This window comes from Arachis stenosperma, chromosome 9, assembly GCF_014773155.1.
Source record: "Arachis stenosperma cultivar V10309 chromosome 9, arast.V10309.gnm1.PFL2, whole genome shotgun sequence".
NCBI classification, from domain to species: domain Eukaryota; kingdom Viridiplantae; phylum Streptophyta; class Magnoliopsida; order Fabales; family Fabaceae; genus Arachis; species Arachis stenosperma.
In genome coordinates, this window is record NC_080385.1 from 10,667,533 (window position 1) to 10,680,197 (window position 12,665).

Consider the following 12,665-nt stretch of genomic DNA (forward strand, 5'->3'; position numbering starts at 1 on the left):
CGGTCTTCGTACAGATCTGCATAATACACCCAAACACAGACTGTAAAATACACCCGAGAGAACATACAATTTACACATCTGCTGCAGATTTTAAAAACACATTACCTGAAAGCCACTTGTTGTCCGCAAGACCAAAATTCAGCAGAAAATCGTTCCAATTCCTATCGAATGAGTCTTTGCTATGAGAGTTCCAAACAACATGGCTCATTTCTTGTTCGATATTGGCATGTCCCTTGTACCCGTTTAATTTGCTTGGAATCTTCTTCATGATGTGCCAAATACACTAGCGGTGAACTGTTGTTGGCATACAGGCCTCTAAAGCCCTTTTCATTGATGCGCACTGATTGGTGAGAAACCCTTTCGGAGCGTTTCCTCCCATGCAACGAAGCCAGCATTGAAATAACCATTCGAATGATTCAATTTCTTCGTTCTTCATCAAAGAGCATCCGAGAAGTGTTGACTGACCGTGGTGATTCACCCCAACAAAAGAACTACAGACCAAATTATACCTGAAACAAATTACCATGGTCCAGAATGCAAAATCATTAGGTACACCCCAACAAATGCTTCGAATACACCCAATGAAACAGCCAATATACACCTCTGCTGCGGATTCGTAAAAATAAATTAATTTAGCATCATAAACAGGGACAGTTTGTTACCTGTTTGTATTGTAGGTGGTGTCGAATGAAATGACGTCTCCGAAATACTCAAAGGCGGCTCTGCTTCTTGCATCGGCCCAAAAAGCCAGCTTAATCGATTGATCCTCCTCGAGTTCAAGCTCAAAAAAGAAATTCAGATTCTTCTCTTTCATTCTTAAGAAATATTTCCCGAATTCCTTTGCATCTTCTTGTTCGGAAACATTCCGCACTTCCCTGGTAATGTAATTCCTCACGTCCTTTTTGATAAAATTTAACTCGCGGTGACCCCCGGCAGCCGCAACAAATGATTGGTAGGTTTTGCTTGGTCTGATACCGGCCTCCTCATTATTCTCTATCGTACGACGAATGGACATGCTTAGTTCCCTGTGCTGTTTGAGCATCTCTGCTTTGCTTGGACAGCAGGGGTGTGAATGATCCAGCACAACCTTTGAAATGATCCAAGCACCGACATCCTTCAATGTGTGTATATAAATTCTTGCAGGACAGTTTAAACCGGCTGTCGGATTGGTCTTCTCGGTCGGAGATATTTTAGATTTCCATTTTCCCTCTCTGCTACATGTAATCAGTTGATTCTTAATCTCGTTTCCCTTCCTATTTGTGCACCGAACTCTTGTAGAGAAACCTGCAGCATTGGCGTAGTTCCTGTAAAATTTTCCAGCATCTTCAAGGGTGGTAAAGGTCTTTCCGACCTTCGGAACAAGCTCGTCATCAACAACTGAGAAAGGCTGCACAATACACCGTGTCAGAACTGTGAATACACCCATAGATATGATTCAAATACACCCAATCATGTCTAATATGATACACCCGAACCGCAACAACTCAACTACGGAATGACCTTTAAAGCCATAAACTGTAAATACACAGGCTGCAGAATACGCCATGTTAAAAACTAAAAACACACACAATCATGTCTAATATAATACACCTGAACAACAACAACTCAATTAAAATAACAAAAAACCAGTAAAGTGTAGATACACCCACACTTCTAGCTAAAATACACCCAAAGAAGAATTGATCTACACCCGAGCATCTGCTATAAATTCTAGGTAAATAATCACAACTAATACATTGAATCGACAGATTCATGTTAACGTGTTATTTTCACAGTCAATGTTCAGCAATTTTTCAACTACACAATGCTATACAAATTACTGAAAGGAAATTCATACTAATCCTATGTAAATCAAACCTCAGGAACTTCGTTAGATTCAAATTCATAATCCACTTCGCCTAGATTCAGCTGACAATCTGAGGTTGAATGATCCATTATCTTCAAAACGAGTTCAAATTTTGATTTCAGAAAACAACAAATCAAAATAGAAAACGAAGCTCGAGTTGCAGAGAGAGAAAAAGGTAACGTAAACGAAGAACATACCAGTGAGAAAAGGAGAGGAAAAGAACGATGGAGAAGAAGGAGGAAAGACGCGCGAGAAGAAGAACAACCAAATTTCAAAATAACGAAAACGAAGAAGGAAACAAATATTTTATATTTGGTAGTTAGATATACGCAGGATGTTATATAGTGCGTGTAATCAACGTACGTGGAGCAGCGCGTATTTTGATTTTATTGTTTAATGAACTTGTAAAGCATACAAGCCCTAATGGCTTGTATGCAGAGCTTTTTCGTATAAATTAAATATGGTTTAATTACTCCATTAATTCTTATAATTTTTTTTAAATTTGTAATTAGGTATTTATATTTTTTATTGAATTCCTACAATGCTTTTAATGTTGTAATTAATTTTTTTTATAAAAATGTTAAAATTAATAGAATATTTTTTATAAAAAATATGTGGTTAAAAATTTAATTAGATTCTTAATTATGGATACCTTCCATTTATAAAAAATATTTCGTTAATTTTAACATATTTTACATGGACAAGGCTTAATTATAAAACTAAAAAGTAATATAAAAAAACTAAGAACCTAATTAAAAAATTATATAAAAGTTTAATTAAAAATTTTGTAAAATTATAAAAATTAATAGAGTAATTATCCTATTAAATATTAATGTAAGTATGTAACACGTCTCGTCATATGAACATTTTATCTTTCCATCTCAATATTTAATAGAGTAAACTATTTGTATAAACGAAAATAGAAGTCTTTAAATTTTACAAGTTTGAAACAAAAAAATTTATAGACTTTATGGGGACCAAAAGTTTATTAAGCATTTTATTATTTGATATATATTGAAAATATTTTATGTTCACTGTAGATGGGACCCAAGCAAAGGGAACATAAACTACAGAAAGGTTGATATGCCACGTGGCCACCTCAGAATGGTTCTGTTCATGAAATCCCACAGTATATATATAAAAATAAATTGAAGAGTTGTTACAGAACATATATCCACATTATTATCCAAACAAACACCACCATAACATAATCACAAATATTAATACATGATGGCTCATCACCAATTCACAGAAGATTTTCAAAGCATGATCATGAAACCTTTCTTGGATATTGATCCAAGCATGGATCTCATAAATCAGTTCATAGGTTTGAACACAACAACAACAACAACAACACCACATATGAACATGTGTGACAACTTGTTTGGATCTCATCATCATCAAGATGATTTTCCAGGAAACTTGGAAGAAAGTTTCCATCAAAATCATCATCATCATGTCAACAATAACAATGCATCATCAGTAGTAGTCCCAGTAATTTCTTCTTCCCTTCTCAATTATTCTCCATCAGAAAATGAAGAAATCCATGAAGGTAAAAAGAGAAAAGCAACAACTTCAGGAAACTCAACTCCTGCAGCTTCTCATCATAGTCAAAGCAAGATTATTAAAAATAATGTAAGTTAATTAATTGTTTTCTTCAATGATATTCTTTTTGGCATGTACATACAATTTTTACTAATCTCTCTCTGACCATTAAATTATGTTATATATTACCTTAAAAATAAACAAAAGCTTATTATTATGTTGGTATATGTAGTTTATATTTTATGTGAATGGTTTAATAATAATTATTATTATTATTAATATTTCAGGGTTGTGGTAGAAGAGGTAAGAGAGTGAAGAGCAATAAAACAGAAGAAGAAGAGGAGAAGAAACAAAAGGAAGTGGTTCATGTCAGAGCAAGAAGAGGTCAAGCCACTGATAGTCACAGCATAGCTGAAAGGGTATAATATTATATATTTAACTAATTTAATTTAATTTAATTTAATTTATCAAATGTGAATTAGTAATACATATATGTCTATCATAATTTGTCTTCAGGTTAGAAGAGGAAAAATCAATGAAAAATTAAGGTGCCTGCAAAACATTGTTCCAGGATGTTACAAGGTAAACATTAAAGACATTCAATTAAAATATATATATATATATATATATATATATATATATATATATATATATATATTTTATATTTTAACATATATTATATAAATATAATTGTAATTTTATGTTGTGTTAACTCTTTTAATGACTTAATTACAAGTCTTATCACTTAACCTTTTTTGTTATAATTTTTTTCTTATTAGACCATGGGCATGGCGGTTATGTTGGATGAAATCATAAACTATGTTCAATCCTTGCAACATCAAGTAGAGGTAAGTGATAAAAAAAAAATACTCACTCTATATATATTACTAGATAATAATAATAAATTTAATAACATAATCTAAACCTATGTTTTTTCTTTTGGCTTTTCTTGCAGTTCCTTTCTTTGAAGCTCACAGCAGCAAGTACCTTTTATGACTTCAATTCAGAGACAGATGCTTTGGAAACAATGCAGGTATGCATGGAGATAGGGTTCTAATATAACTTGTAAAAATTATTTACATAATTACATGTAAACAATGTATATTTAATTTGCGTAGATAGTAATAATTAATTAGTTGTGCATTAAAAAAATTAAAATAAAATAACCCATATATGCTAGATATGGGTTTTATGTCTTATAGAAATAATTGAAGGAAAGTGTTTCTTAAACATAAATTTTAAGATAATTAATCTGTTATTATTAAATTTTGTGTATGTGACTTACCTACTATTCTAACAAATAAGTCCATGCTCTATTAATCTTTATTTATTTATGAATTTATTTCAGAGAGCAAGGGCATCCGAGGCAAAAGAGTTAGGCAAGTATGGGAAAGAAGGGCATGGAGGAGTTTCTTGCTATCAACCAAATTGGCCTCTTGTTTGACTTTAATTACTTTTGGATTTTTATTTTTTTAACTCACAAAACCATATAATATATACAAAGACATGAAGACACTTCATTTTCAATTCTCTTAGCTTGTTACTCAACAAGTAGTTGATGTCAATTTGTTTCCACTCTAAGCTACAAGCACAAGTGGACAATATATTCTTGCTTTGTAAAATCCCTCTCTCATAAATATATAATAATATATATATATATATATATGTGTGTAAAAATGTTGATGAAATGAATGTTAATAAATTAAAGCCTACATTTGATGCACTTTTATGGAAACTTGTTCATTGGAATGGTGTGATTGCAATTCTAGATCTCATTATATATTTCTGCAAAAATGCAAAGGCCTACATAGACTATAGTCATCATCATCATAGCACAAAATACTACAAGCCAAAAAGTTAAATAAAATAAAAAAATAATTCTATGAATTATTAATTGTGTTTGAGGATAATGTAAATTTAGCTATATATATATAGCTATAATAAGTAATAAACTTAATATGTACTATTCAAAAATCATTAAAAAGAAAAAAAAATCCCTGTCTGTCTCCCTTTACTTCAACAAACAAATTTGGTTTATCATGAGTAACAGTGGTTTTAGGAAATAGGAACATTAAAATAGTACACCACACCTCAACCAAAGACTTTGATTATTATTCAAAGTAATTTTAGCATTTTTTAATAAAAAAAATAAAATGTGGTAGTTCCTTTCTCAAAATGTCATTCATGTCTACCTTATTTTACTTGCCAATTTGAAATCTAGACTCTTCTAATTATGGCAGCACATAGCATATTAATCAACTTCCAAATTAATATAGTTTGCAATATTTTTTTTGTTATAAATTACAAAATAAATATTATTGTGAGAAATTATTCATGTGACTTTGTTTGTTAGTTCTACTAAGTTCGATCCACAGATGGAGCATATTGAATTGTTGCCATCATGGATCAAGTTGGATGTCCATGTCTTGTGGGACCACAAACAAACACAAGCACAACAACAACATTATCAATAATAAGTTTTTTGTTTTCTTAACTGGGGTTTTTTCACATTCTGTTAATATAGTAGGTTTCATACTTCCAACATGTTACTACTTATTACTGAATTTTAAATTTTCTAAAATTTTCTTATTTAACTCCTATTTATCTCTTTTAGGAATAGTTGTTAACTTTTACTAATAATTTTAAAATAAAAAATCAAGTTAGACCCATTTTACTAAAACTCTGGACTTCCTTGCCTATATTATGGTTTTTTTTATATAAAAAGGTAATTTAACATCTCTTTAAATGTGATCTTTTGAATACTTTTTTTAATTGAATAAGCATTTTTCATATTTTATTTTATATTTTGAACAATAAAAGGTAAAAAAAATACATTTTTCATAAGTTACAACTTAGCTTTATTAACGGTTAAGAAATATCCTTTTTTATATATTATAATACAAAGAGTAGTGCTAGGGAGCCAATGGCCTAAGTGTACAATAATGTGTACAATGGGTTAAATCTTTGGTCCATGAATAAAATGAACATCACCCATACTATCTAGAATAATCATCCGGATACCAGGATAAATAAACATCTCATGTTATAAAACCACTCATCCCAAAAACTTAAGCTGATTTTGGGGTTCACCAAGGATCAAACTCATCTTTTGGATCTAGAACTCTAATATCATATCATGAAACCACTCATCCCAAAAGCGTAACCTGATAGGACAATGTAACACTGATGATTATATCTCTAATATTTCCTAAACCTCCATTGTATGCATTATACGCTTAAACCATTGGCTCCCTATACTTTCTCTAACAAAAAATATTGTATGTTACAATATTTCTTCAAAACTACATTAAAAATAAGTTAAACTTATCATGAAAATTAAGTAAAATAATGTTTTTGAGGAGTTTATTAATACTATGCCTTAACATATACAGTAGAAAATCCTATAATTAGTTTCCAGTTTAACCCTAAAAGCTAATCACGTTAATTGTGATTACTGATTTCTTATTTAATCATTAATCCGTAAGATTATTCTTTGAAAAGGATTCTACAAAATTATCCAATAGAAGAAAAAAGCACACTTATCATGCAAGATCAAGTAAATTTAATTTCTGATTCAAAGGATTATATATTTACAAGAAATTAAATTCACTAGAGAAGCTAAAAAGTTCTCAACATTGCGACATCAACTTTTAGTGTTTACACACAGATTATTTATAAATCACATACCGGCAGAAGATTAATGAAATAAATAATAGGTGTAGGAAATTTAAATTTGGCCTTGTGTATATACTAATTTATTGGTCAACAACAAACTCTTAAATAAAACTCAAATCTACGACAAATTTATTCTTATCCTATCAAACTATCAATCAAAAAATGAAATAAATAAATTTGCTACCATACTAATTTAATTTGTGAGTTTAATTAGTGAGATGTGACTTGTGAGTAGCACAAATTCTAGTATAATATGAAAGAGCACAAGCCAAAATAATCCAAGCTAAACAATCTTAATGGAACCCACTTGGCATTAAAATAGTGAACTCATAAATAAAATCTTATGGATGTTGCCAATTCATTGAAGTGAATGATTGAGGGGAGAACATATTCATAAGATTATAACAATAATTATTATTGTTGTCATGGTTTAGTAGTGAATGAGAAAGGAGGGGTTTAGATACAATGCATCCATGAAAATAAAAAATGGAAGAAGAAGAAGAAGACATTGAATGGGCCATAGCATGCTCAAAGAGAATGGGCAATGTGGGTTCTCTCTCTCGGATAATGATAAGTGCTTATTGTGAACTCTCTTTTAAAGCAACTTTAATTTTCCTCCCTTATTAAAATTATTATTTACACTCATTTAATAAATATATAATTAGTCATATTTTCTATTACCAACTTAAAATTTTTATGACTTAAAAATTTATAGTTTAATTATTGTTAAAAAAAGAATTTAGTATAAACAAATAAAAAAAATATTCAGAATTTAAGCAAACCAATATGTTTAAATTATATTTTATTAGCATAAATTTTTAGTGCAGGTGATTTCATGATATATTTTCAAAACACATGTAATGCATATTATAATTAAAAAACATTTACAATAAATTATATTTTATTTATAATATCTAAAATTTATATATTTTTATGAAAAAAAAAGTTTAAAATACACATTAAATCTGATATATACATAAGTATTTTTGAATCTTTGTTAGCTTTTTCTTATTGACCCAATTTTGGCCATTATTGTCATTCATTTGTCTCTTAGAAGAAGCATGCATGAATAAGGAGGAAGAACATGGACCAAAAGGGTCTTAAAGTTTTTAGCTTTGAAGAGTTGATATATGATATATTCCACACAATATGGATTAAGATTTGGGGGTCACATACATGTTAGGAGGGTATAGTAGTTGGAGAGAAAGAGTAGATATTAATTATTATAACCCAAAAACCTATGGGCAAGTTCAAGGACCCCAATGTATATAGTGGAAGTTGTTAGCTGGTCAGGTACATTAGAACCCCACCAAGATTAGCCAAAGTGGAAGCATAACCCATCAGTATCTATTTGTATGGTATTAAGATTTTAAGACTATGGAAGAAAGTTCATGGCCCTAGAATTTGAAACATTTTGTCACCACATTTTGTTTATTATCTATCTCTTCTAAAAAAAGTAACACATGATCATGGTTGATGGTTCATTCATCACTATTTTGGTCAAATGGGGGTGTTGACTTGGCATGGTAGGTTTTATGCCAAAATTGAGAACCATGTCAATTCATGTTGAGAGGGATTGTGTGGATTTGTAAATACTGCCATTTCATTATTATTATTCTCCATAATTATTCAATTGACCTTAGCCCTCATTTCTACAGCTCCAATTTTGGCCATAGCTAGTTAGATATTTTTTTTTCCGTTTTTAAAAGAGTAATACTATTAATTAATCATTGATTCTTTAATTTAGTATTCGTAAAATAAGATAATATGATAAAATATCAAAGATTAAAGTACATTTTTGTTTCTAACATTTGTGTTTTGTTTTAAAAAATATTTTTAATGTTTAATTTCATTTAAATTTATATGTAATGTTTTTTGTTTGTTTTAAAATTACTCTTAGACGTTATTTTCATCTAAAATATTAGGGATAAAATAATTGAATGAATAAAAAATATTAGAGAAAAATTGAATAAAATTAAACATTAGAGATATTTTTAAAAAAATTATAAATATTAAAGACAAAAAATATACTTTATCTTATCAAATATATAGCTTAGCTTTTAAATTTTATAAAATTTTATAAAATTTAATGTAGATAGTAAAATATTTTAATTTATTTATTATTGGGTTAATAAAAAAAAGTAATAATCTATAAAAAGTTAGTCATAATATAAGAAGTATAACAAGACTTACACTTTTGTACAGTAAATATTAAAAATATAATTGTTTATATACTCTTTTTATTAAGGTTTAAGCTTTTGGAAGATGTGATTTTATATCATTATATCAAAGTTTTTATGATTTAAAAATTAAAAGTACAATCCTTGTGAATCTAAACAAAAAAAAAATATATCAAGCAAATAAAAAGAGGAAAAAGATATATGCAATAATTCACACACAAAAAAAGATTTTTGTGTGAGTGAACTGCTAAAAATATAATTATTCATATATCTCTTTCTATTCGTTTAATCTTTTTATGAAAATAGTTTTATGATACCGAAACTTATTCTATGAGACTTAAGATCTAGAATTTGATTCTTATTTACAAAAAAATTCAGCATAAAACAAATAAAAATAGGACTCATATAAATATTCACATAAATTTAAAATAAAAAAACTCTTACATAAAAAAATGTGTTAGAAATATAACTGTTTATATATCTCTTTCTATTAATTTAAATTTTTTAAAAAATAATTTCATGATAATAAAGAGATCTCAACTCATACGTTGTTATATCTTTCTAAAAATCAACTTACAAATTATTGGAACATTTGTGATTTACATATCATTCTAAAAACTATTTCATAGATATAATCAATTTGAACTTTCATTTTTTTAAAATATAAGATATAATCTTCAAATTATTTTCTCTGTTTTAAAGTTATATGACACGTGAAAGCCAAGAGCATCAGTAATTAGTAATATTTTTTTCAATCGTTTAATTTAAAATAATACAGAATACTGAAAATTCAAATGACTGAAATAGAAATAAATACTTTTAGAATAACAGAACAAAAGAAAAGTAATGACCGGAGTTGAACATGCAAGGGACAACTTGGCCCACTGAAACAAACATCTTAAGTAGTTGAAAATTTGGTGCAATTTTAACTTATGTACTTAGAGGAACATATTTTCTGCTTATAGTTTTTTATAAATCTCTAGGATAAATTTTGTTTGAGACAACAACTTTAAACTCACACTAAACTTAATAAAATATTTTTTGAAATTATAAAATTCTCAGAAATTTTATTTTTCCCTTTTGGTTGGCAGGGTGGGACGGGGTGTAATAACCTAAGAAATCCTTGAAAATGTCAAGATTCAAGGGTTTCTTTTTTTCGGCAAATAAAAATGTCTGAGTAGTTTTTTTATTCTTTTTGGTTTTTAAAAATCAGAATTAAAAGTAACTTGGGTTGATTGAGTGGTCAGTTCATTCGTCCGTTTAAATAAGTGTCGGGAGTTCGAAACCCGTCTTGTGTATGCAACAACTCATTGGCTAGCGGGCAAAAAAAATCAAAATGAGTAGATTTTTTTTATTTCACCGGCATTGGGAAATCATCATACATATATAAAAGATTAGAGAGGCCCAAATTATGGCTTCCAGTTCTGATAAGTTAAAAATACATCCAGTTTTACCAAAAAAAAAGTTGCAAAAACATGACGTTACATTTTGTTTTTGGAGCCCAAATGTCACAATTCCAGCCCATAGATTTTCCTCCATAAGAGTGTAAAATGCAAAGTGTGAAGAATGAAGTTTGTCCTAACTCCTAACCAAAAACGAAAGAAAAGAAAGAAATTTGTATTGATCCCTGAAACAACTGAAGAATTTGGACCAAAAGAGAAAAAGGTGGAAAGAGAACGAATCTAGCCAAGTCTATCAGTTGATTTATTCCTCAAGCCATGACAATTTTGCAATTGGTGAAGTACATAAAATCCACAAACTATTGAATTTAACTGAAGTTCAAAGATCTTTCTTTTTTCTGGTATTTTCTGTTGTTTGGGCTGTTGCCCGCCTTGGCCTGGCTAGAGACTTTGTCCCAAAAAAAAAAAAATGGACTTAATCAGCCGAAAGTATCTTTTCTCTTATTAACATCGTTTTGAGGGGATACGTGAAAAACAAAAAAAAACATCATTCTAAAAATGTAACAAAAAAAAAGGTTCTGAGAATTGAACTGCATCCATAATTTGACCGAATCAATGAAAAATTTACCAAAGGTCAATCTAGTTCAAAATAAAATTAGTTATCAATGAATCAGTTAAAAATTTAAAAGCTTGTTAAAAAAATTAATAAAGTAGTTGAACTGGCTCGATTTTTTATAACTACTATTAATTACCAAAGCAGTTATCATTAATTAATTATCATGAAAAAAATTTCACAATATATACATTGATATATTAAAAAAAAGTTGTACAAATTGAGACTTGTTGTAAAATAAAAGATATATAAAATAAAAATGTATAAATAGAAGATTCTAGTATTAAAATAATTAGCTCAATAATAATTTATATATATATATATATATATATATAATAATATTAAATATTGTAATGTATATATATATATACAAAGATAGAAAGGAGTATAAAAAGTATATAGAGAGAGAATTGCATAAATATATATATAAAGATAGAAAGGAGTATAAAAAGTAAAGAGAGAGATAATAGCATTTGCTTTTATTATAACTATGTGTATAAAGGGAGAGAGAGTAATGTTTTTGTTGTTATTGTTGTATTACGTACTGAGGTTTGGCCTCTATATATACAAGTAAGGAGGCCACCTTATTCCACTATAATTAAATACAAGTGCTTTGGTAATAATGAACTTCAGTATGGAAAATGTGAGCCACCTATCGTCATTCATTGTTGTTCTTATTGTAACACTCCCCCTTGAATGACCATTTAGGATTATTGCCTCATTAAAACCTTACTAAAAGAAAATCCTGTGGGAAAAACCTTAGTGAAGGAAAAAGAGTACAATATCCTTTGTGATGGGGACTGCCTCGTTAAAAACCTTGTCAAGAAAAATCCAATGGGAAAAAAACTTGACCAATGGAAAAAGAGTACAGTCTCCCCCTCATGCCGACATCATTTAATGTCTCGAAATCGGCGTATCCCAATCTCATGTACCAATCTTTCAAAGGAGGATTTTGGGAGTGACTTTGTAAATAAATCTGCTAGATTGTCACTTGAGCGGATCTGTTGGACATCAATTGTCCCTTGATTTTGAAGATCATGAGTGAAGAAGAATTTGGGAGAAATATGCTTTGTTCTATCACCTTTGATGTATCCACCCTTAAGTTGAGCAATGCATGTTGTATTATCTTCAAACAGGACAGTTGGAGCTATCTTATGATCAATCAGTCCACATGATGACAGAATATATTGAATCAGACTCCTCAGCCAAAAACACTCGCGACTAGCTTCATGAATTACCAAGATTTCAGCATGATTAGAGGAGGTTGCTGCTATCGTCTGTTTCGTGGACCTCCATGATATAGCTGTTCCACCATATGTAAATAGATATCCTGTTTGAGATATTCCTTTATGTGGATCAGACAAGTATCCAGCATCTGCATAGCCAACTAGTTGTGACTTGGATCC

General features: G+C 29.3%; 1 protein-coding gene across 1 annotated transcript; it reads left to right on the forward strand.

Moving 5' to 3' along the window:
• Nucleotides 1–3,021: 3,021 nt before the first annotated feature.
• On the forward strand, nt 3,022–5,098 carry LOC130951715 (transcription factor BEE 1-like). Its single transcript, XM_057880422.1, has 6 exons — nt 3,022–3,481; nt 3,679–3,810; nt 3,908–3,973; nt 4,171–4,239; nt 4,347–4,424; nt 4,740–5,098. The coding sequence occupies exons 1-6, from the start codon at nt 3,074–3,076 to the stop codon at nt 4,833–4,835; spliced, it is 849 nt and encodes a 282-aa protein (XP_057736405.1). The 5' UTR covers nt 3,022–3,073; the 3' UTR covers nt 4,836–5,098.
• Nucleotides 5,099–12,665: the final 7,567 nt, after the last annotated feature.

Excerpts from the sequence above, each read along its gene's own strand:
- LOC130951715 (XM_057880422.1), top strand. The coding sequence starts at position 3,074 with ATGATGGCTCATCACCAATTCACAGAAGATTTTCAAAGCATGATCATG. Across the intron at positions 3,482-3,678 it reads GCAAGATTATTAAAAATAAT|GGTTGTGGTAGAAGAGGTAA; the intron begins GTAAGTTAATTA and ends TTAATATTTCAG. Across the intron at positions 3,974-4,170 it reads TTGTTCCAGGATGTTACAAG|ACCATGGGCATGGCGGTTAT; the intron begins GTAAACATTAAA and ends TTTTCTTATTAG.